At 41.7% G+C, this 20,824-nt stretch overlaps 1 protein-coding gene across 8 annotated transcripts in view; it reads left to right on the top strand.

Moving 5' to 3' along the window:
- Positions 1-18,822, top strand: part of prom1a (prominin 1a) — a gene marked incomplete at its 3' end in the record, with an annotated part of 88,833 nt that extends 70,011 nt beyond the window's left edge. For 3 of the 8 annotated variants that reach the window (XR_013818188.1, XR_013818189.1, XR_013818190.1), the window contains 10 exons: positions 112-183; positions 306-398; positions 1,323-1,376; positions 1,473-1,553; positions 1,641-1,709; positions 1,833-1,922; positions 13,007-13,122; positions 15,560-15,664; positions 16,183-16,217; positions 17,296-18,822. Coding sequence is in view for 4 of the 8 variants with exons in the window: in XM_079839095.1 (XP_079695221.1) it covers positions 112-183; positions 306-398; positions 1,323-1,376; positions 1,473-1,553; positions 1,641-1,709; positions 1,833-1,922; positions 13,007-13,122; positions 13,666-13,689; positions 15,560-15,629 (669 nt within the window). Of the gene's footprint in view, positions 1-111; positions 184-305; positions 399-1,322; positions 1,377-1,472; positions 1,554-1,640; positions 1,710-1,832; positions 1,923-13,006; positions 13,127-13,665; positions 13,690-15,559; positions 15,701-16,182; positions 16,218-17,295 lie in introns of those variants that run through there. The other 5 variants (XM_079839097.1, XM_079839096.1, XR_013818191.1 and 2 more) reach the window with 4 other exon arrangements.
- Positions 18,823-20,824: the final 2,002 nt, after the last annotated feature.

Raw genomic sequence — 20,824 nt, 5'->3', positions numbered from 1 at the left:
ATACATATTTTGATTGAAACGTTTGCTCCACAGGCTTTGGTGCATGTACAGTCCAAGATTAGAGACAAACTGTGTCCTGTGGCTTCTCATGTGTTTCTGTTTATCTTCCAGGTTAATAAAGGGGTGACTCGCGTTAATCTCGTTGATTTCGCCAGTCGACTTGATGCTCAAGCTGATCAGTTGGTAAGATTTATTTTTGGTTCGTTTTAAAAATTGTATTCCATATTTTTTAGGTATTACAGGAAATTCACTCCTATGTTAGTACCTATGTGAATGTTTGGGGCTAATGTTTCTTTCTTTTGCAGTCTAAAGGGACCTTGCAGACTTCATTAAAGGGACACGCTAATACTATAAGGCAGATCCACATCCAGCAAGTCATCCCGCTGGAGCAGTCCATGGTAATCTATTCCTCGCTCATAGATTCATTACATCCTTATTCATGAATGGTTCTGTTCAATCAGTTCCATTCTGGTGGATTGATTGCAAATGAAAAACATTTGAATAATGTTCATATTGCTGTCTGATTTTCAACAATCTCTTTTAATTTTCCTTAACACATTCAACTTGATTTATGGCTTCCAAGAAATATGTGAAAGCAAGGGTAAGCCTGTATCTACCAGTAATAGCTACATAACCTGTTGCCATCATGAAAAAACAAGCATCTTTTCAGAGTAACTTCATCCTGTCTTTGTCCTATTTTTGTTTGTTGTTGTTTTGTTTTGCAAATGTGGTATGCAACAATAGTGCACATTTTTTGAATATTTACAGATTTGTAAACTGGTCAAAGGGGCGAATTGTAGAATGTCTGTCATTCTAATGGCATCATATAGTGATTATTTTCTAACATGTTGCTCAAACAATCCTTCCTGTTGTCTGCAGACCATTGGTTAAAGCATTGTCACACAAAAAACAGACCAGTGTCAGTTTTTTCATCGGCCCACAAATTCCAAAAATTCACTCTTCACCTTTCAAACTGCATTTAAAGGGCTGGGACTTTTATTTTTCTAAGTTTTTACGGTTAGATATGATCTTATGTGAAATATACGCAAAGCTCATCAATTGATGACCTTTCTCCCTGTATCTCAAGTATATCATATAGTCCAACGGTTTTGTGTCACATTTCTTATTTGTTGTGACATAATGTGCATGAAATGCATGTAATGCAACTGTAAGTTGCATGGCCTTTTGTCACCCTGCTGGTCCCCTTGAACTGTCAGTTTGTTTCCAAAATGGTCATTTACAGTACTTTTTGCACCATTTTAGATGATATAATTTGGACATGATTCATGCTTTCTGTATGTCCATTATCTTCCTTATTAAAGAGCACGCTTAACCAGAGCATCAGACTTCTGGAGAGGACGTCCTCAGACCTGCCTGTAAGTTGCTCATTTTAAAACTACCACCTAAAAATATCATCACAGATGATTTTCAGAACATGCTTTCTGATTAGCTGTAATTTTGTTGGTTTTTAGCTCAGAGTTCGACATGTACTAGAAGCCGCTGATGCCGCCCAGTTCCTAATTTCCCAAAATGCAACATTTTTGATCAACCAGGTAATGTGAGCGGGAAAAAATTAAATCATGTATGAATGATTGGTGTGTGGCTTTATTGCACTGATGGTTAATTATATCCTCAAACAGGAAACCGAGAAATACAAGCAAACTATCATTGGCTATTTCAAGCAGTATATGGACTGGATCAGAGCGTCTGTGAGTATTTTTTTAACTGTATTATGCACCTGAAGTAGTATTAATGTTAGATTGGTGGCTATCGGTTAGTTATTGTGCATTATTGTAGGGTTAAAACCCCTTTGTTTTGCTGCCTCATTGTAGCTGGCCTTGGAGGTCGCTACCTGTAAACCGTTCAGCAACATTGTTGACACGGCCGAGATCCTGGGCTGCAGTTTTCTGCTGGATTCAATGGTGAGAGAACCATCAGTACTATAATGACAACCATTGGAACTGTGATGAAATAATTAGTAAAAACATTTCTCTCATCACATATTCACCCACTTGTCAAGCCCCAATTTTCTGACATCCATGAAATACAAAAGTGTTTTCCACACAATTAAAGTGAATGGTGATTTATACAGACATAGCTTCAAAAAGTAAAAAAATTAATCTTTCGCTATATATTCCAAGACCTCTGAAGCATTTTGTGAAGAACGAAAACCTCTCGGGTTACCATGGTTCCCTGAGAAGGCATAGCGTCCTAGGACGCAGTGCGAGTTACCATTTGAAAGAGAATTATCATGATCGGAACAATATCAGGGCAGGGCTAATATTGAAAAAAAAAAAAAACTACAATAAACAATTAAAAATAGATCTTTTATTTCAGCTAGCTGCCAACATTTCTCATTTTCATTTATTAAAAAACAAAACAAAAAAGACATAAAAATGACAAAAAACTAAAATGTTTTTCAGTCTGAGCATAAGATAATTCCAGTTCGTCTGGCACCATCATCTCACCTCGTTGAGCCCTAACAAAATGTGCTGACGTTTAAAACGTGCTGACATTACAAATAGGTTAAACGTTGCACCAATGCTTCTTTCATTTTTGCGCATCCTGCTGTGCAGGAGTCATTGTGTGGCGCATGTTGTACCTTGTTTTTACCAAGAAACAGTACATTCATAATATACAAAAACTTTCTTCTTTAAGTGCAGCTAGTAATCATAATTAATTCATTAGATAGATGATAGATTATTATTAAGCAGCGCAGCTGTTTTCAACATTGATGATAATAAGAAATGTTTTTTGAGCACCAAATCGGCAAATTAGAATTAGAAACGATCATGTGTCACTGAAGACTGGAGGAATGATGCTGAAAATTCAGATTTGACATTTGCAGGAATAAATTATATGTAGGGATAATCTACGGCTAGCCATGCATTACAGGATTTTAATGCACGACATAGAGGCGAAGAACCACCCGACACGAAGCGTTTGCCAAGTTAAAAACAAGTTAAAGCTGTAACTGATGTTTACAGTGTAATTTTTTAACAGACGGGTTAAAATTACGCTTATTTTCTTAAGTTCTTTTTCTAACTTCGCTCGGTGTTTCACTTATGGGAATCGCTTTGGGCGTGACCAACTACGGAAGCTCCTATGGCACCACGTCTGTCTTTGACAGACAGGTCGACCTGAGATCAGGCTCCGCCCCCACCTATAACACTCAGGTCGACCCCTATCGAAGTCATTCGCGCTTTCTTCCCGTGAGGGACTACAACAAGCTCTCTCAGCACGTCCGACTTCGTCGCTGATTTTCGCTAAACTGTTCAACAGGCGGACCGTCATTGGATTACGCCACCGAACGCGATATCAGTGGATTGGACTGTGTTGAGTGGCATCGCTAAACACTGAATAGTTTCCGCGTCAAGGCGAGCTATTCGGTTCGGACTATCACGTATTAAATTACGTCGGTAGTATTTTAAGTGACGTTAAGTCATCTTAGGCTTTACGCGTTAAGGCGAGCCGTTGAAAGGGCTTATACCCTACGTGAAGCTTCAGACTAACGTGTAGTGACGAGTCGTTGAATCACTCTTCTCCAGCCATCATGTCGACGGTCATTACCCCCGCCAAAGGGAATGAGTCGAAAAGCAGGGAGGTGGCACCCCGCCCGTGTCCATCGTCATGTGGAGCAACCATCTCGGGCAGGGACCCCCATCCCATGTGCATCGTGTGTATGGGCACAAAGCACGCTCAAACGTCGCTTGCAGACCCACAAACATGCGTCCACTGTGCGTCAATGCCGGTGAAAATTCTGGAGAGAAGGCTGAGAGTGGCGGTGGCTAGCCAGCAAGACCCATGTCTGGCCGGAGCGGCCGCGAAACCTACGGCTACTGACCATCATATGCGAGCTACCACGAGCTGGGCCGAAATGATGGAAGCCGAATCCCCGGATATGCCTCCTCTGTTCGAGAACCTGCTCGCGCACGAGGAGGAAGAGCTGGGTGACGAGGACGCAGAGGGCGACGCCAACTGATCTCCTCGACTTGGATATGGAGGACGAGGAGGAAGATGACAACTCTCCCTTCCCGGTCCAACAGTCTAGACCCCCGAGCACAACTGACACGGGCTCTCAGGCAGACAGTAACCTGCACGAGGTGTGCAAACGAGCCGCGGCTAAGCTAGGCCTAGCATGGCCCGCGGCACAAGATGCAGAGGGAGCAGAGCGGGACCTTTACGATGGAAAAAGGCTTCCGCCTGCTCAACCCACAGCGAGACAACTCCTACCAGCCGTGCCAGCGTGCATGAAAGAGATGTCCCGCCATTGGGGTACCCCCTTTAAGAGCAAGCTCCCGACCAAGGGATGTTCTAAACTGGAGGTGCAAGGGATGGCAGAGCTGGGGCTGGCCGGACCCCCAGCGGTAGAGTCTTCAGTGGCCTATCACCTCCATCCGAGTCGACGCTCTATCTCTGCCTCCTCTCAAATCTCACTGCCAAGCAAGATGGAACGCCTAACCGCGTCCGTCTATCAGCGAATGTACAAGTATGCAGCGCAGTCAGTGTGCTCACTTAACGAGGTGACTTTACTGTCAGCGTACCAGGCAGAGATTTTGGAGGAGATGGGGCGACAGCTGGATACAGGAGTGCCGAACCCAGCACTCTGGGATGAGATCTGTGTGGTGAATGATCTAATTCTCCGCTCTTCCCGTGGTGCGGTTCAGGGCTGTGGCCGCGTGATGGGCCTAGCCGTGTCAGGTGAGAGAGCGTTATGGCTAAACCTGTCAGGGCTGAGCGACGCTCAGAAAGCGGAGGTGATGGACGCGGCGTTCGACCCAACTAAGGGCCTGTTCGGACCGGCTCTCGAGAAAATGAGAGAGACCAGCACCCTTAGGAAACAAGAGGATGAAGCGTTTAGCCTCTGTTTACCACGCAAGCAAACACCGCGACCACCCTCTCAACCACCGCGGCAGGGCTTTGGTGCAGCCGCTGCAGCGAGAGGGAGACAAGCGGGTTCCAGGAATGTGAGACCTGCGCCCAGTGGACATCAATCTGGCCATCGTCCGAGGTCAGATGGATCCGGACCATGGGGTAAGCATTCATTTGCGGCCGCGGCGGCTAGGAACCGCCCGCCCCACCCCGAGGAACGGAAGAAGAAGCGTGCGACCTAACACACGAATGTTCCCCTGCACTTCTCTCTCCGCCCACAAAGAGAAGGAAGGGATCCAGCCCTGTTGTTCTAAGTTCAGTAAGGGCTCTAAGTTACCCAGTTCCAAAACAGGGGAAAAATGTTCAACAGTGTCACCAAGCACTCACACGGTGTTTTCAAACGCCCATCTTTTCAGGGGAAAACACAATAAAGATTGCTCTATCGCATCCAAGCCACGGGCCAAGGGCGATAAGCTCCCCAAATGCAATAAATGCACTAATAAATGTTTCACTATCGCAGCCAGGCAGACAGCCGAGGGCGATAGATTGCAAAATAATTCAAAAATTGAACTGTGTTTCCCCAGTTTCACCGCTGGGGGGAGCGCACGCTTCTCCAGCGGGGGTCAGCGCAGAGACGGTAATGACGTCATCAAAGCGCGCCCCCGAGGGAGAAGTATACAAAGGACCCCTATCGGCTCGTATACTCAATTGGCGAGCATGCGCAGCTCATCCGTGGGTTATAAAGACAATCTTACGGGGATACAGACTTCAATTTGCCATGAAACCACCCAGATTCAATGGTATTATAGTCTCAGTGGCCGAGGGAGAATCAGCTCGCGTCCTGACGGCCGAGATAGACACTCTTTTAGTCAAACGAGCCATCAGAGTGGTGCCAAAGGAAGCGACCTGTCAGGGGTTTTACTCCCGCTACTTTGTGATTCCAAAGAAGGGGAGCGCATCTCTGCGTCCAATCTTAGATCTCCGTGTGTTAAACAAACACCTACGGAAGTACTCATTCAAAATGTTGACACACAAAACACTTTGTCGATCCATCCGCCAGAACGATTGGTTTGTGACGATCGATCTGTCAGATGCATATTTTCACATAGACGTTTACCCGTCTCACAGAAAATATCTCAGGTTTGCATACCGAGGCACGGCTTACGAGTTTCAAACCATCCCATTTGGTCTATCTTTAGCACCAAGAGTTTTCAGCAAATGTGTGGAAGCAGCACTATTTCCGTTGAGAAACAGCGGGATAAGAATATTGTCGTACATAGACGACTATCTGATATGCGCCTCGTCGAAAGAGCAAGCTATCAGAGACGCACACAGGGTGTTAACTCATCTCGACAGCTTGGGATTCAGGATAAACATGAAAAAGAGCCGCTTAGAGCCAGCACAGGACACAGAATATCTGGGGCTCAGTATAAACTCCCTCTCTTATCGGGTCACTCTGACAGAGGGGAGGATCACGTCCTTCACTCAGTGTCTCTCCCGTTTTCAGACGGGGAAAATTGTCCCGTTCAGGCTGTGCCTACGAATGCTGGGTCTAATGGCCTCAGTGATTTCGGTAGTACATCTGGGGCTACTCATAATGAGAGATTTTCAGCGCTGGGTCGCGCACCTGCGTCTATGTTCTCGGCGTCATCTCGGTCGGCCAGTGAGAGTAACGTATGTGTGCGTCAGAGCGCTCAGACATTGGAGAAGTCCCGCGACTCTCAGAACGAGGATTCCCTTGGGGGCGGTGTCGTCGAGAGTCGTCATGACGACGGACGCGTCGTTAAAGGGCTGGGGAGCAACTCTGATGGGCAGAGCGGTGAACGGTGTGTGGCCTCCACAACTGAATCACAAGCATATAAATTACTTGGAATTGTTGGCAGTTTTTCTAGCGCTGAAACATTTTCTGAGCTTCATCGAGGGCCAGCATGTTTTGGTGAAAACAGACAATTCTACAGTGGTCGCTTATATCAACCGACAGGGAGGCACACGCTCTCTTCAGCTGCATCAGTTAGCGAAAAAGCTGATCGTGTGGTGCAACACAAGGCTCTTATCCATCAGGGCAACCCATGTTCCAGGGATATTGAACAGGGGAGCAGATTTATTGTCCAGGGGAAATCCTCTATACGGGGAATGGAAGCTTCATCCTCAGGTGGTGAAGCAGATATGGCAGAAGTACGGTCAGGCTGTCGTAGATCTCTTCGCCTCGCAAGAAAACGCTCAATGTCCTCTGTATTTTTCTCTGGCGGACGGAAATGCACCGCTGGGTGTGGATGCTTTAGCCCACCCATGGCCGAACGTCCTGCTGTATGCATTCCCTCCTCTGAGCCTGATTTCACCCACTCTGGCCAGGGTGAGGGAAATGGGATTATCACTGATACTGGTAGCTCCACGTTGGACATCCAGACATTGGGTAGCCGAGATAGTTCAACTACTGTCGGGTCAGCCATGGCCCCTCCCTCCCCGGAGGGACCTCCTGTCACAGGCAGGGGGGGAAATTTACCATCCTCACCCAGACAGGATAGCTCTCTGGGCCTGGCCCGTGAGAGGTGGAATCTGAGTGCAGCAGGTCTGCCACCATCAGTCATACACACTATACAGAGTTCCAGAGCCTCTTCTACTCGCTCTCTTTATAATAATAAGTGGCGAGTCTTTGAAGAATGGTGTGGACGGAATCATATTGTCCCTTTTCAATGCTCAGTGAGGGACATATTATGTTTTCTCCAGGATCTGTTGGATAAGGGGAAGGCTTTCTCTACACTGAAGGTGTATTTAGCAGCCATTTCTGCTTGTCATGTTGGTTTTGGTGACAAGACGGGTTGGTCAGCACCCTTTAATAAGTCGTTTTATGAAAGGGGCACGGCGTATAAGGCCAGTGGCCAGGCAGATGGTTCCGTTGTGGGATTTGTCTATGGTTTTAGAGGCCCTTTCTCAACACCCGTTTGAGCCGTTAGAGGGCATAGGGTTGAAGTTTCTCTCTCTTAAAACAGCACTGCTGTTAGCACTGGTGACAGCGAAGCGTGTGAGCGACTTGCAGGCCCTGTCTATCAGCCCGTCTTGTTTTCAGTTCTCCCCAGGGCTCACTAAGGTTTCCTTTCGCCCTAATCCGGCTTTTGTACCTAAGGTGGTGGACTCGTCTTACAGATGTCCAGCTACAGAGCTTACAGCTTTCCACCCTCCTCCATTCTCTTCTGCAGAGGATAAGAGGTTAAATTCTTTATGTCCAGTACGGGCGCTTCATTGGTACGTGGAAAGGACAGCAGTTTTCAGAAGGAATGACCAGCTGTTTGTGTCTTGGGCTACTCCTCACAAAGGGAAACCGCTGTCGCGTCAGCGGCTGTCCCATTGGATTGTAGAAGCTATATCTCTAGCATATAAATGCAGAGGTTCTCAACCTCCTGAGGGCTTAAGGGCCCACTCCACTAGGGGCATGGCTACGTCGTGGGCCTTACTTAAGGGAGTGTCTGTTCAGGAGATATGTGCGGCAGCAAGTTGGGCTACGCCGCACACTTTTGTGCGGTTTTATAGACTGGATGTATCTGAACCTTCCTTGGCTCATGCAGTGCTAGGAGCCAGCAGGTCGGGACCCGCATGATTAGGCATAGCGTACATTGTGCAATCCGGGAGTGGTCTATATCTCCCATAAGTGAAACACCGAGCGAAGTTAGAAAAAGAACGATGGGTTACTTAACGTAATCCCGGGTTCTTTGATAACAGAGTGAGGTGTTTCACCAACACTTCCCTCCTTGCACAGGAACGGGAAGAAATCTCTCTATAATGACTTCGATAGGGGTCGACCTGAGTGTTATAGGTGGGGGCGGAGCCTGATCTCAGGTCGACCTGTCTGTCAAAGACAGACGTGGTGCCATAGGAGCTTCCGTAGTTGGTCACGCCCAAAGTGATTCCCATAAGTGAAACACCTCACTCTGTTATCAAAGAACCCGGGATTACGTTAAGTAACCCATCGTTACGGCTTGTTAGTTCTAGCACTCCGTCTGCTTTAAATAAAGTAGAGCCATCAGATTGTTTTTATTTGAACGAATTATAACATATATTTAAATTAAAGAGAGAGACAGAGAACCGAAAGAGAAAGATCAGAGAGAGAGATGCGTGTGCGAGTTACCTGCACTGTGTGCATCTCTTCTTTAAAGTCTACAGTCTGAAGTCCCCTCGTTGCTTAAGCATATAGCTAACATAGGCTAACTTAATGATTCTTTTAATGGATTTATTAAAATTATTCATGAATGAGAGGCAACAGTGACAAGGCAATCTTTATTTGAACCTGAATTTCTAATTTTCTCCAAGTCAGACTGAGTAATACGCAAATGATGAACGCTGGAGTCTTTTCCATTTTTCCTGTAGCATTTTTTTTGGCATTGCTTGACTTGAAGTCTTTATCACTTATGATGTTGTATTTTGTAATGTGACGGTTAATTCCTACTCTGAGACACATCAAACTTGCAACACTGTATTCGCGTCCAGCGGTAGACTGAACAGAGGCATAAAACTCCCGCAATTTAAAAGAGAATTTTAAATTCTTCTAATTTAAATTCTTCTCATTTAAAAGAGAAGCAGAGTAGGTCTCGACATCACAATTGTTCTGTCTTTGGTGCAAGAGGTCACTGAAAGTGTTAATTGCCCATTCAGTTGGCTTTTTCATATTGACCTCATCTTTGTCGTCTTCTATCTTATCTAGCTCTGCCAGTGTTTGTCAGTCTTTGTGCCGCTTTTTGTCTTTCAACGTCTTCTCCAAGTCTTCTATTTCGTCTTGGGCCTGGGCCCATTTCTCAAAATTGCCATATTCACCGTACAAATTAAACAATATGCAAAAATCATCCATTTAGCCTACCTAAATAAACGTTTTAATATATGTCTCCCAATCTGTTTGCAAGCGTAACTGTGTTACTATGGTTACCAATGTTTATAGTGCCATTGCACACCTTCCAACCAATCAGAATCGAGTATTTAAACAGACCAAGATATAATTGAAATAAATTAGAGTAGAAAGTTAGTTATATTCAAATATTTGTATTGATAGTTATTTAAAGGTCCCGTTTTTCGTGTTTTTTTGAAGCTTTGATTTTGTTTACAGTGTGCAATATAACATGAGTTCTAGGGGTGTGCATTGGCACTGCCCTCACAATTCGATTCGATTACAATTCACCAGGTAACGTTTCGATTCAATTCGATTCTACGATGCATTGCGATGCATCAAAATTCTACTGCACACAACAAGGCAAATTTTTAATCAGTCATGAGGCAATACAAGCAGTCAGATATTGAACAACAGATTTTATTGGCTGCTATGTGTGTATTATCACTCTCCTATATCTTTGACATAAATGTCATTAAATAAAATAAAATTTTATAGTACAGGGTTTTGGATATGGCATTTTCAAACCTGAAAAAGAAAACATAAAATCACTGCTTTCAGTGCTTTGAATGAGAAATGTTTCTCTTCTCTCTGCTTTAGAACCATTTGAAATTAAATAGAGCAATAATAACAGCCAACTTTGTCCAGCAGTAAAAAAATAAAATAAACACAACACTGCCAGAAGTTTTTGCCCAAACTTCAAAAGCCTGTTTAAATGATTAAAACTAGAGGCATATATTCACTTTAATGTTACATTTATCATGTGAACTACTTATATACAACAAGTTATATGCATGTGTGTATGAGACAGAGGGGAACACGGTCGCATTTGCAGCAGATATATGCTGCCCATCATAAATCAAAGCACGACACAGACGGGGTTCGGAGGAGAAGACCGGAAAATGTGACATAATGGACAATATTCGTCTGTATTTGCAATATACGAGCCGCGGTTCAGCTGCACAAGATAAACGCTGCCAGTGTGAATCTACAACGGAGGCGCACGGCTCCCGCTCTCCATACCCACCGCTCCTGCCCTGCCAACGCATGCGGTGTGAAGCCGGAATCTGAAATGTGCCCAGATGTCCGCTTTCCAAGCTTTGGGGGCGTTTTTAATTACCCGTCTATTGCAGTCATCTCCCTCCGCCTCAGCCATCTTGATTGTTGTTGTTGTTATGACCCCGGAAGTAAATGAAACTTCACAACTTTATTGTCCAACTCAAGGCCAGAAAATAAACGGTGACATAATCGATTATGGCACTTTGCCGCATCGATGCTGAATCGTGCATGCCCCGCATTGCGATGCATCGCCGAATCGATTATTGTTGACACCACTAATGAGTTCATGTTTCGCGTGTAAAAAACCACAGTATTTTTCACACAATTTACTTATCTGTATACTGCTGTTTTCACTGTCCTGAAAAAGGCCTGAGAATTTCCTCGTTCTATGAAGTCCCTCCTTCAGAAACACGTAACAAGTTCTGATTGTGCCAGCGGTTCCCGTGTTGTGATTCGACAGCAGCTTAGCGCACGTTGCCCGGAAAGGTCACGCCTCTTACCATAACGGAGATTCATGCGCTCAATGATCTCTATGTACAGCGTCCCTGGTAAAGCCAAACAAAGGTGATTTGACTCCGGGATGAAAATAACAGCGTCTCAACGACATGGCGACAAACACTATACAAACGCAACACTTCCTCTTCTCCACGCGGGAGCAACAAGACCACGCCCCCTTTTTTGCGTACTCTTGTGGGCGGAGGTTAGTCAACAAACTGTTCTTCTGACGTCATTAAAGCAGGATGTACAGGGATGTAGTCCAAACCAGCCGTTCGCTGTAGGCTTTGAAAGGGAACTTCTGTTAAATAAAATATCTCGCTTGGCATTGAACTTTGAGCTTTATAATTTTACAGGTATTATAAATGCTCTAACAGCAACATTACACACTAACTAAAGTTTGAAAAATGGGATCACGAAGAACAGGACCTTTAAACTATTTCAGAAGATTACAGTTTTTACTCTATTTTTGATCAAATAAATGTAGCCTTAGTGAGCATAAGAGGCTAATAAAACATTTAAAAAATCTTACTGACCCCAAACTTTTGAACTGTAATGTATTTCAAAGGAAACCTACGGAAATTTGGGACTTAAAAATCTTTGTGGTTGATGTAGGTTTTAGTGTAAGTGATACAGGGTTGATAGTGTTGAAGAAGCAGTTGAAAAAGTCAAGTGTGTCGAACACACAGTCAGGGTGGGTTGGGCTGCACCATTGGGCTTTTCCATGTGTGTGGTCAAAGCCCCATGGGTAGCCATGAGGAAGGAAGGAGGTGGTAGGTTTTATCTCAAATTATGGGCGAGTGTCTGGATGTGTGTGTGTGTGTGTGGGATTTGTAAGGGGCCAGGGTGTTTGACCCCATCACAAGACTCCATGTACAAGTGGGGCCCTGTGGGTTCTGTACGCCACTGCACATGAACGAATGCAGTTACATTCTATGATTAGGATCAGCTTAACCTAAAAGATCCTTTAGATTAATTTGTTTGGATAGGATAGGACCTCTAATATCCTGCCATACAATAGAAGTATACTTTTTTCGCTAAATGAGGACATTCCATAGTCCTCTATTGATTTAATATACATCAGTTTACAAATACTAAAACCTGACCCAAAAACATACCTTAACCCTAACAGAAAACTCACTGCATTTTTACAAAAAAAAAAAAAAAAAACACACAAATTTGCCCCCAAAATATGATTAAGTAGGTACAGGCACACACAAGTTTGTACAACCTAACCAGTAAGGGCAGGAAGTATTTAGGCCACTAACTACCTACGGTAATTATCAGCCAGATACTCTTTCCACAGACACCCAGAGATTGACCCCAGTATAATTCTCTGACTGCAGCATGCAGGAAGCACATAAAGTTAAAGGTCAAGTGTTTAACCTCAGACATGATGGCCAGTGGGTTGTTTTTTCCACATATTGGTAGCCAATGCATCCTTTTAGCTACTTATTTGTATAGAGTTATGCTTTCATCAACACTTTGTTGCATGGCAGGACACATTGCATCAGATCGCCCACTCTGATGGAATGTGAATGTCTCTTTATGTAGAAAACTTCCCATGTTGGAAATCAACTTTCTGTGTTTTGAAAAATCTCCTTTTCAGAACAAATGAGCGTACGTGTTGATCAAACATGTCATTTATGGTTAAGCGGAGTGCAGTTTTTGGGTGGCTTTAAGTACTCTTGTGTTTATTTGTTGCAGAACACGTTCTGGTTTGGACTGGGCTGCTCCACGCTGTTCCTGCTCCCTAGCATTATCCTGTCCGTCAAGCTTGCCAAGTTCTACCGCAGAATGGACACAGAGGACGTCTATGACGAGTAAGTATCCCAAATATACCAAGTTCGTGATTGCTATTTAGCTCCCCACTGATTACAGTTCTATAAACAAAGTTATTATCGTTTGTATATTGTTTTTCAATCAGATTTGAGACCAGCACGAACTGTTGTATAATGATGCATTAATATATGAAAGTGCAAATGCCTCATTCTTTTCTTTTCGTTTGCCACAGAGTAGTTAGTAATCTTGTTTCTCTCTCTCTCTCTCTCTGTGCTCTTTTTCTGTTTCTTTTCTCTGTTCTTTCTAGTTCCTCTGTCTCAGGGACTTGGCATTTCACGTTATGATAACCATTCTTGCTATTTCAATCTTTTTCCATTCTTTGTCTTTCTGTCCAGCACTTTGCACTTTATGAGAACTACCTGTATATATTGCATTTTTCGAGCATTCATAAGTTTACAGTCAAAAATCATTGCGAGTCACCAAGTGTCTTGACCAGAGACGTCCATTTTGACATCCACGTGATGTCTCTGTACTCCACTACAGTGCATCTCTGTAACATTTTTGCTTGTCTTGTATCTTTTTAGCATTGAGACAATTCCCATGAAAACGTAAGCTGCTTTTCCCCCTATTTTGCTGTCCACTTTACCACTAAAACGACATCCCTTTCCTGTTTTGTACATAAAACTTTCTGCTTAATGGTGCTGGTTTAAGCTCTAAGCCTTGGATTGCTTCTCTGGTGAAGGGCGCTGTTTGTGTTGGTGTGTTCTCTTTAAAGCTCCCTTGTTTAACATGAAGGGATGTTAAAACAGAAACCTTAAGAGCACACTTCAGAATAATTGCTGTACATTTTACAAGATATGATTGCAATTTATACCAATTCATACTCTACTGCACAACCTTCAGTGTACATTTTTCAAGAACGTTTTAAAACAAAGCTTGTTTATAGTTAGTCGCATGCCATTTCTTTCATGTCACATCATGTCTTGTTTGATTTTTATCTATGTAATGTTTAATTTCAGTATGGAAATTGGTAATAATGGTTATTATAATGAACATTTAGAAGGTATCCAAAATCCTGTAATGGCAAGGTAATCAGAACCATATCCACGCTAATAAATTGCATGCGTTGCGGGAACAGATCGATTGAGGTGATAGTGAGGTGTCAGAGGTCGGATGCATGCGCGGTTTGAAGTCGCCCTTTGCACAAACATGCACCTAGGAGTTTTTCTCATTGTCACACTGGTGTTTGCATGCTGGCTAACTCAATAGCAGTAATGTAGAATTTGTGTTTTGCATGAAATTTTAAATTATATTAACACATGCATGAGGTTTTGCAGAATGTATTGATTGGCTGAATTTGTCTTTGTGCATTTATTCAAAAAAATGTGCATGTGACTCTCTCACTGGGTTGCTATGACTGTGAATGTTCTTTTTCTCTAACTCGTCACTAATGGCATGTGTTTCTCCAACAAAACATGTAACCGAGGTCAGGACGGTGGGCTAGAGTGACACAGAGCTTGAACACATACATACACTACCATTTAAATGTTTGAAGTCTGTAAGATTTGTTCAGTTTTTGAAAGAAGTCTCTTGTGCTCAACAAGGCAGCATGTGTTTGATTAAAAAAACAGCAATATGTGATAATAATAATTTCTATTTTCAAATATTTTAATTTGCAGCTTCATTACTCCAGTTTTCAGTGTCACATGATCCTTCAGAAATCATTCTAATATGTTAATTTGCTGCTCAAGAAACATTACCTATTAATATGGATGTTTAAAACAGTTGTGCTGCTTAATATTTAAATATTTTTTATAAATTTGAAGTTTAAAATAACAGCATTTATTTTAAACAGAAATCTTTGTAACATCATAAATGCCTTTACGGTCACTTTTGATCAATCTATTAAATTCTTTGGGGTTTTTTTACATATTGACTCCAAACTTTTGAATGATAGAGTATGTATTATGTCAAAACTTAAGACTGAATATTTCTTAAAGCTTGCAAATAATGCAAGCAATCTAGCGGTCTAATTTTAGACCTCAGTTTGTTTTATATGTTCACTGATCGCATTTAGTTATTTTCATATTCTCAAGAGTGGAATTGCTTGATCAGAAATGAAAATTAAAATAGCGATACTGTTAAATGGGTGATAACAGTAATTTTGCCAGCTTAAACACACACTCTCTCTCTCAGTGTAAGAGAATCTGAATATACAGATTGATTATGGGCAGAGAGTTTCTATCACAGATACATGTGATTTCTCAGGACATTTAATGTGTGGCATTCCAATCAAAAATCCCTTAAAAGCACCTTTAATTTTTAGTAGTAGTGCTGTATGTGTCATTTTGCCCCGTCCTGCTCTTCTGTAAGAATGATGGGTTAAAGATGGATGGAGAGATGATGGGGTGCATCTAAGGGCTGCGTGAGGATGTTAATACACTCTGACCCTGACAGTTTTTCCTTTTGTGCCTCAAGCATCCCTACCTATGACACTATGACCCGATTCCCACGGGCCTCTGCGCCCCCGCGCCACGCCGACTGGTGACTCTGAGGAGGACGCTCTGTTTTAACAACAGAAAGGTACTGAGAGCTGCCGATGAGGGCAAATGGATTTGGTCTTCCTCTCTAACAAGCATGTGCATCTTCCTCCCGTTCAACTAATCACATAGACATTTTAGTATGCATTTATTGGATTTGTTTCCTAACCTTCCAGTGCTTGTCATTTTCTGTCATTACACCAACAGCATGCTTCGTTTTTTGCATTCTCTTTCCATCTTCAGAAGCATTCCGTCTGGATGACTGCCGACAGTTCTGCCAAGCTTTGTGCGAATTGTGTTTTTTAGGGTCCATCACTAACTACTGGCCCGTATCATTGTGATCCGCCAATGTTTGACTTCAAACATTCCTGACAGCTCTGCAAACAGATAGATGCCAGCGCTCACTGTGTGTTTTGTTTCTTTACTTTTGGTCTAAAATCTCATCTCTCTTCTCACGTCTCATGTCCACCAGATCATTCGTATCAGTCTCTGCCGTTTATCATGCATTTGAAACTACACAGCGGGTGTAATTCTGCAATATTTGTTTCTTTACTCTCACAGTGCTATTGGAAACTGGAATTGAACCTTTGTGGAATGTAAGTTGTTTAAATTGGATTTGTTTTACATTAAAACCAGTGCTTCTCAACATTTTTGACTCCAAAGCCCCCCATTGTCCACAACAATATTCAAAGACCCCCATGATTTTTCCAGTTGTTCGTGATTTACTGAATAAGGATTAATGATAAGGATTTTATAATGTAAATATTATCAAATTATATAATAATATAACTTTTATAAAATATTTGATAAAACAAGAAAAATGTTATTGAATTGAATTATACAATTGTATTAAATTACATGACTTTTCCAGGTCTGAAAATCAGACTTTTACAAATAGGCTTCCTCGTATATATATCCAATAGCCCAGCTTACAGGGAACATTCTCAGAACATTAGCTAATGTTCTGGCAAGGTTCTCTCAAAGTTATGAACAAACGTTCTTCCAGTACCCTTAATAGAATCATCATATTATCTGGTCTCAAAACATTAGCTCAGAAACATTCTTTCATCCGTCATGGAGCGTTTTTTTCTCGTTTATTTTCGTATAACATTTTTAATTTCAGAATGTTTAGAAAACATTCAAAAGTAACGTTCCTATAATGTTTGAAGAATGATACAATGGAAGGTTTCCTTAACGTTCACATAACGAAGAAAAATACTTTTTGTTTTTGTTTTTTTAAACCTGGATGTTTTGAACCTTCATAGAACATTCAGAAATATGGTTTTATAACTTAATGGGAAATTAAGGAACATATTTTTTTTAGTTGGGATGAACTCTAGATTTCCAAAAAAGGAAAGAAAAAATAACAGTTGTTGAGGGGGTGAATTAAAATAAGATGTATCTTGTTTTTTAGCTATTTTAGCTTACTTGAATGCTTGTTTTGGTATCTTGAGGCCTTCTAGTTAGTGGCGAACCGCAAGTCTGTGGCCCCCCTCGGTAAAGATTGTGACGTTCGGGTTTTACACCACTGCCCCACGTGGGTCCCGGTCCCCTGGTTGAGAACCACTGCACTAAACAGAATAAAAAAGCTTGTATAAAATCAAAAAAAAAATACTGTATGCATTGTACAAGACTAATGATTTTCTCTGGGTGTGAATTTCTCCTTTTCCACAGACTCTCTGTGAACAGCAGGCTCAGCTCAGACAGACGACATTAAGAAAAGGAAACTCGTGTACTTGAAGCTGGGACCTGCTCTCCATTTTATCGTTGTTGTTTTGACTATTTTGCACCCTTATGATTAAAGTACTGTCTTATGGACTGTCCCCTCAACGAGCTATTCTCTGATGTCACATCCTGTCAGTCAGAGAGGCTCCAAAGTGTATGGCTGTTTTAACTACTACATGTGTCTTTGTTTACAGTCATTGAAAAATCACATGTGGTGGGCATAGCAATGCGTCAACTGCTGCGTTCTTGTTTTTCTTGTGTTTCTTTTTTTCTTTTTATAGTGCTTTTTAACATTGTGGAGAATTCAACATATTGAAGTCGAGTCCACTGAGAGGCCGAAGGGATTTTTTGTTGAAACAGAGCAAGCCAGCCACCCATGAGCCACAAATATTACACATAAACAATGTGTTTAGGTGTTGTTTGACTACATGCTAAGTGCTAACTAGTGCTAATACGGTACAGATAGGTGTTGTCAAGCCATTTCGAGGGTGAATGCATTGTTGCCTTTTCAGATTTTTAGCTCGTGGTACATGTAAGCCATGCCACAAGTTGCAAGGTCTTTGATTAGTGTTACCAAGATTATTGTGACTGAGAACGCTAAACCACATTTGATACTGATCTCTGGTTAGCAGTTAAGATGTCTATATGTGTTTATGCTCACTTTTGTACTAGGAAAATGTAAGCTATGATGCATTTGGTTTTAGTAACATCACTAAAAAGATATTGGTAGCTTTATATACTTTAGTTTCTCAGTTATTAATGATCTTCCGGTTCCTAATTTTGCTGACTGTACTAACAGTTGTTCTCCAACACATTGTTGGATTACCGTAAACTACTGATTATTGCTTTTTGACACCAAATCTTGATGTTTCATTGTAGGTCTCAGGTCTTAGGGCTTTTTGTTTACTTGGTATAAGCATATTTGTGGACATACACCTGTTGGTCATGTGAACTTACTGTCAGCTTTAAAGCGAGTGAATGTACCTCGGAGACATTCGCTTGTACGAGAGCAAGGGAAGACCACTGAGCCCCTTTACGACAACTTTTACGGAGCCTATTTAACGCTGTCATAGTCATTGACAATTACGCCACCAAATATTTCAGCTGTTTAACGTTAGAGACATTACGTCAGGTGCTACATATTGTTGCTCAGATCCTTCACACAATGTGTATGTGACAGTGTTATCAGGGCCTCAGGTAAAATGTTGTACTTGATTTATACCCAGAAAGGTCCCTTCACCTCACAGTCTAGCATAGCATGCGCATACTTGGTGTTCAAGCTTGCCCGAAGATGTTTAGTTGTGGTGGGCCTGGTTGTCAGTGCCGTTGGTTTTCGAGTCCATGTGGTTAGGCTGGCTAAAACTGTACAATATTGTGAATAAAATTTCCGATGAAAATAACATTCTCTGGTGTTGTAAATTCCCAGTTCAACCACTGTTCATAGCATTCAAATCGAGCTAAAATAAAATCGGTTACAAGAATAAAGGGAGGGTTTTTAAAATAAAAACAAGAGAAATACTTATATTGGTAAACAGAGTACAGCTTACAAAGCCTAGAAGGACATGTAAACACAAAACCAGTGTTAGGAACTTTTTTAGACATTTTTTAATATATAAAGAGCCAATGTTTCAGGGACCTCTTTATACTATTAAGGATTTAACATAAAAAGCCCAATTATGTCAAATACTGAATCACTTAAAGGTGTCATGAACTGGCTTTTTAAAAAAATGTATACTGTTGTCTGAGGTCAACTTATGACGTTTGCATGGTTTTTACATTCAAAAACATCATAAGGAATAAGTAATAGGCTATTTTCTGCCTTGGTTTTGAGGATCTCTGAAAAACGCTCTGTTTTGATGGGCGTGCCGCACTGAAGACTTGGAAGTAAACGCCCACATCTAGGATTGGATAAGATTTGCATATTTAATGAGCTTCAGCTTCCCTCAGTACATGTGGAAATTGTTTTGAAAGCGTCTGGAGAAACGCTCACAGGGCTCGAAATATATCTTTATCAAACAAACAATGATTCATCTCTCATCCAACCGTGATTGACTGGAATGTTATTTCTGTATTAGCTACTTGGTCGGCCCGATTATCTGTGAATATAACCGCGAACCGTACACACACACACACACACGCGCAAGAAAGGAATGTTATTTCACTACAGCCCGTCGGCAGGCCAGTGATAGCCTGTCTGAAAAACATAGCCCCGGGACTTTGGGCTTTGCGAGCACTGGCATTACAAGTCCGAGTCTGATCACGAATGAACCAATAACACCTTCTCCAGCCTGTGACCGCGTGCTAAGGTATGTAATCAATAGATATCAAACGATCTGTAACAATGCAATACTAACACATATAAAAAAACATGTTTTACTCACATAAGTGTGTTGCACCGCTCCTGACGGATCCAATATAGAAGGCACAGCATTGTGTTTTAATCTCAATATGTCTGCAAATCGACCTTTATCTTGATTACAATCGATTCCGCTGTGAAATGAAGCGAACAAACGCGTTTGTTTGGCATCGTTTAGCTCCACAAGTCGTTGGGCGGGCTTGAGGCGGTGCTTCTGCATTCTATGACGTCAATGGTCAACATATTCTGAGAGCTCTCATTTGCTGGGCCTGGTGTCAATAAAAGCTTTTCTTTGACTAACAAGGACGTTTTCAGCTCTTAAACTTACAGGATATTCTTATCAAAATTGTTTTTTTTTTTTTTTTTAATACCTTTATTTAACCAGGAAATAGTCCCATTGAGATGTAAATCTCTTTCCTGGCCAAAATGGCAGCATAGAGTAATCACAACAAAATAAAATAAGTACAAATCATGATGAACTTTTATGTACCAAAGGCTCAAAGGAAAGTTGATTTCTCAATTCATCACCCCTTTAATTGAAATGTGTGTCTAAAACCAACACTACCTAGAATGGAATATTGTAAACTATATCAAATGTTAGATTTTTGTCACTTTTTCAATCCAGAGCCCTGGTTGATTTCTACCCGCCTGATTTTGCTCCATCCAAGAAGGTTCATTTATTTTTAATATTACACTTGTCATCTGTTTCTGTCAGATTTCCCCATGTGTTAGGCTAAGAAACTGGAAGCCAGAAAATAAGCTGTAATTGGCTCCTCACACAGGTCACAGAGCCTTTGATTCCACAGTTGAGCTGATTTGTTCTTGAAGTTTACATTTTCAGTTTACCCCCTTCTTCCAGATATGATTGATTGCTTAAAAAATAAAGATGTGATTACTTTAATGTGCCCGCTGTAATTTAGGTGCTCAGACAAAAATGTTCCTCCATGTCTTATCTCTTTAAGTGATCATATTATCAATTCATCCCCAGAGTAAAACATTAAAAATAAAAATCTTTGCATCACAAATTGTGACTTCACATCTCACAATGTGACTTGCTTATTGTTAACTTTTTCTCACAATTACATTTTTATTCTATAGAGGTGGAAATGGCTTCAATAGTTT

This window comes from Gobio gobio, assembly GCF_949357685.1.
Source record: "Gobio gobio genome assembly, chromosome: 16".
In the NCBI taxonomy this organism is placed as follows: Eukaryota; Metazoa; Chordata; class Actinopteri; order Cypriniformes; family Gobionidae; genus Gobio; species Gobio gobio.
This window is presented reverse-complemented; position numbering and strand designations above follow the sequence as displayed.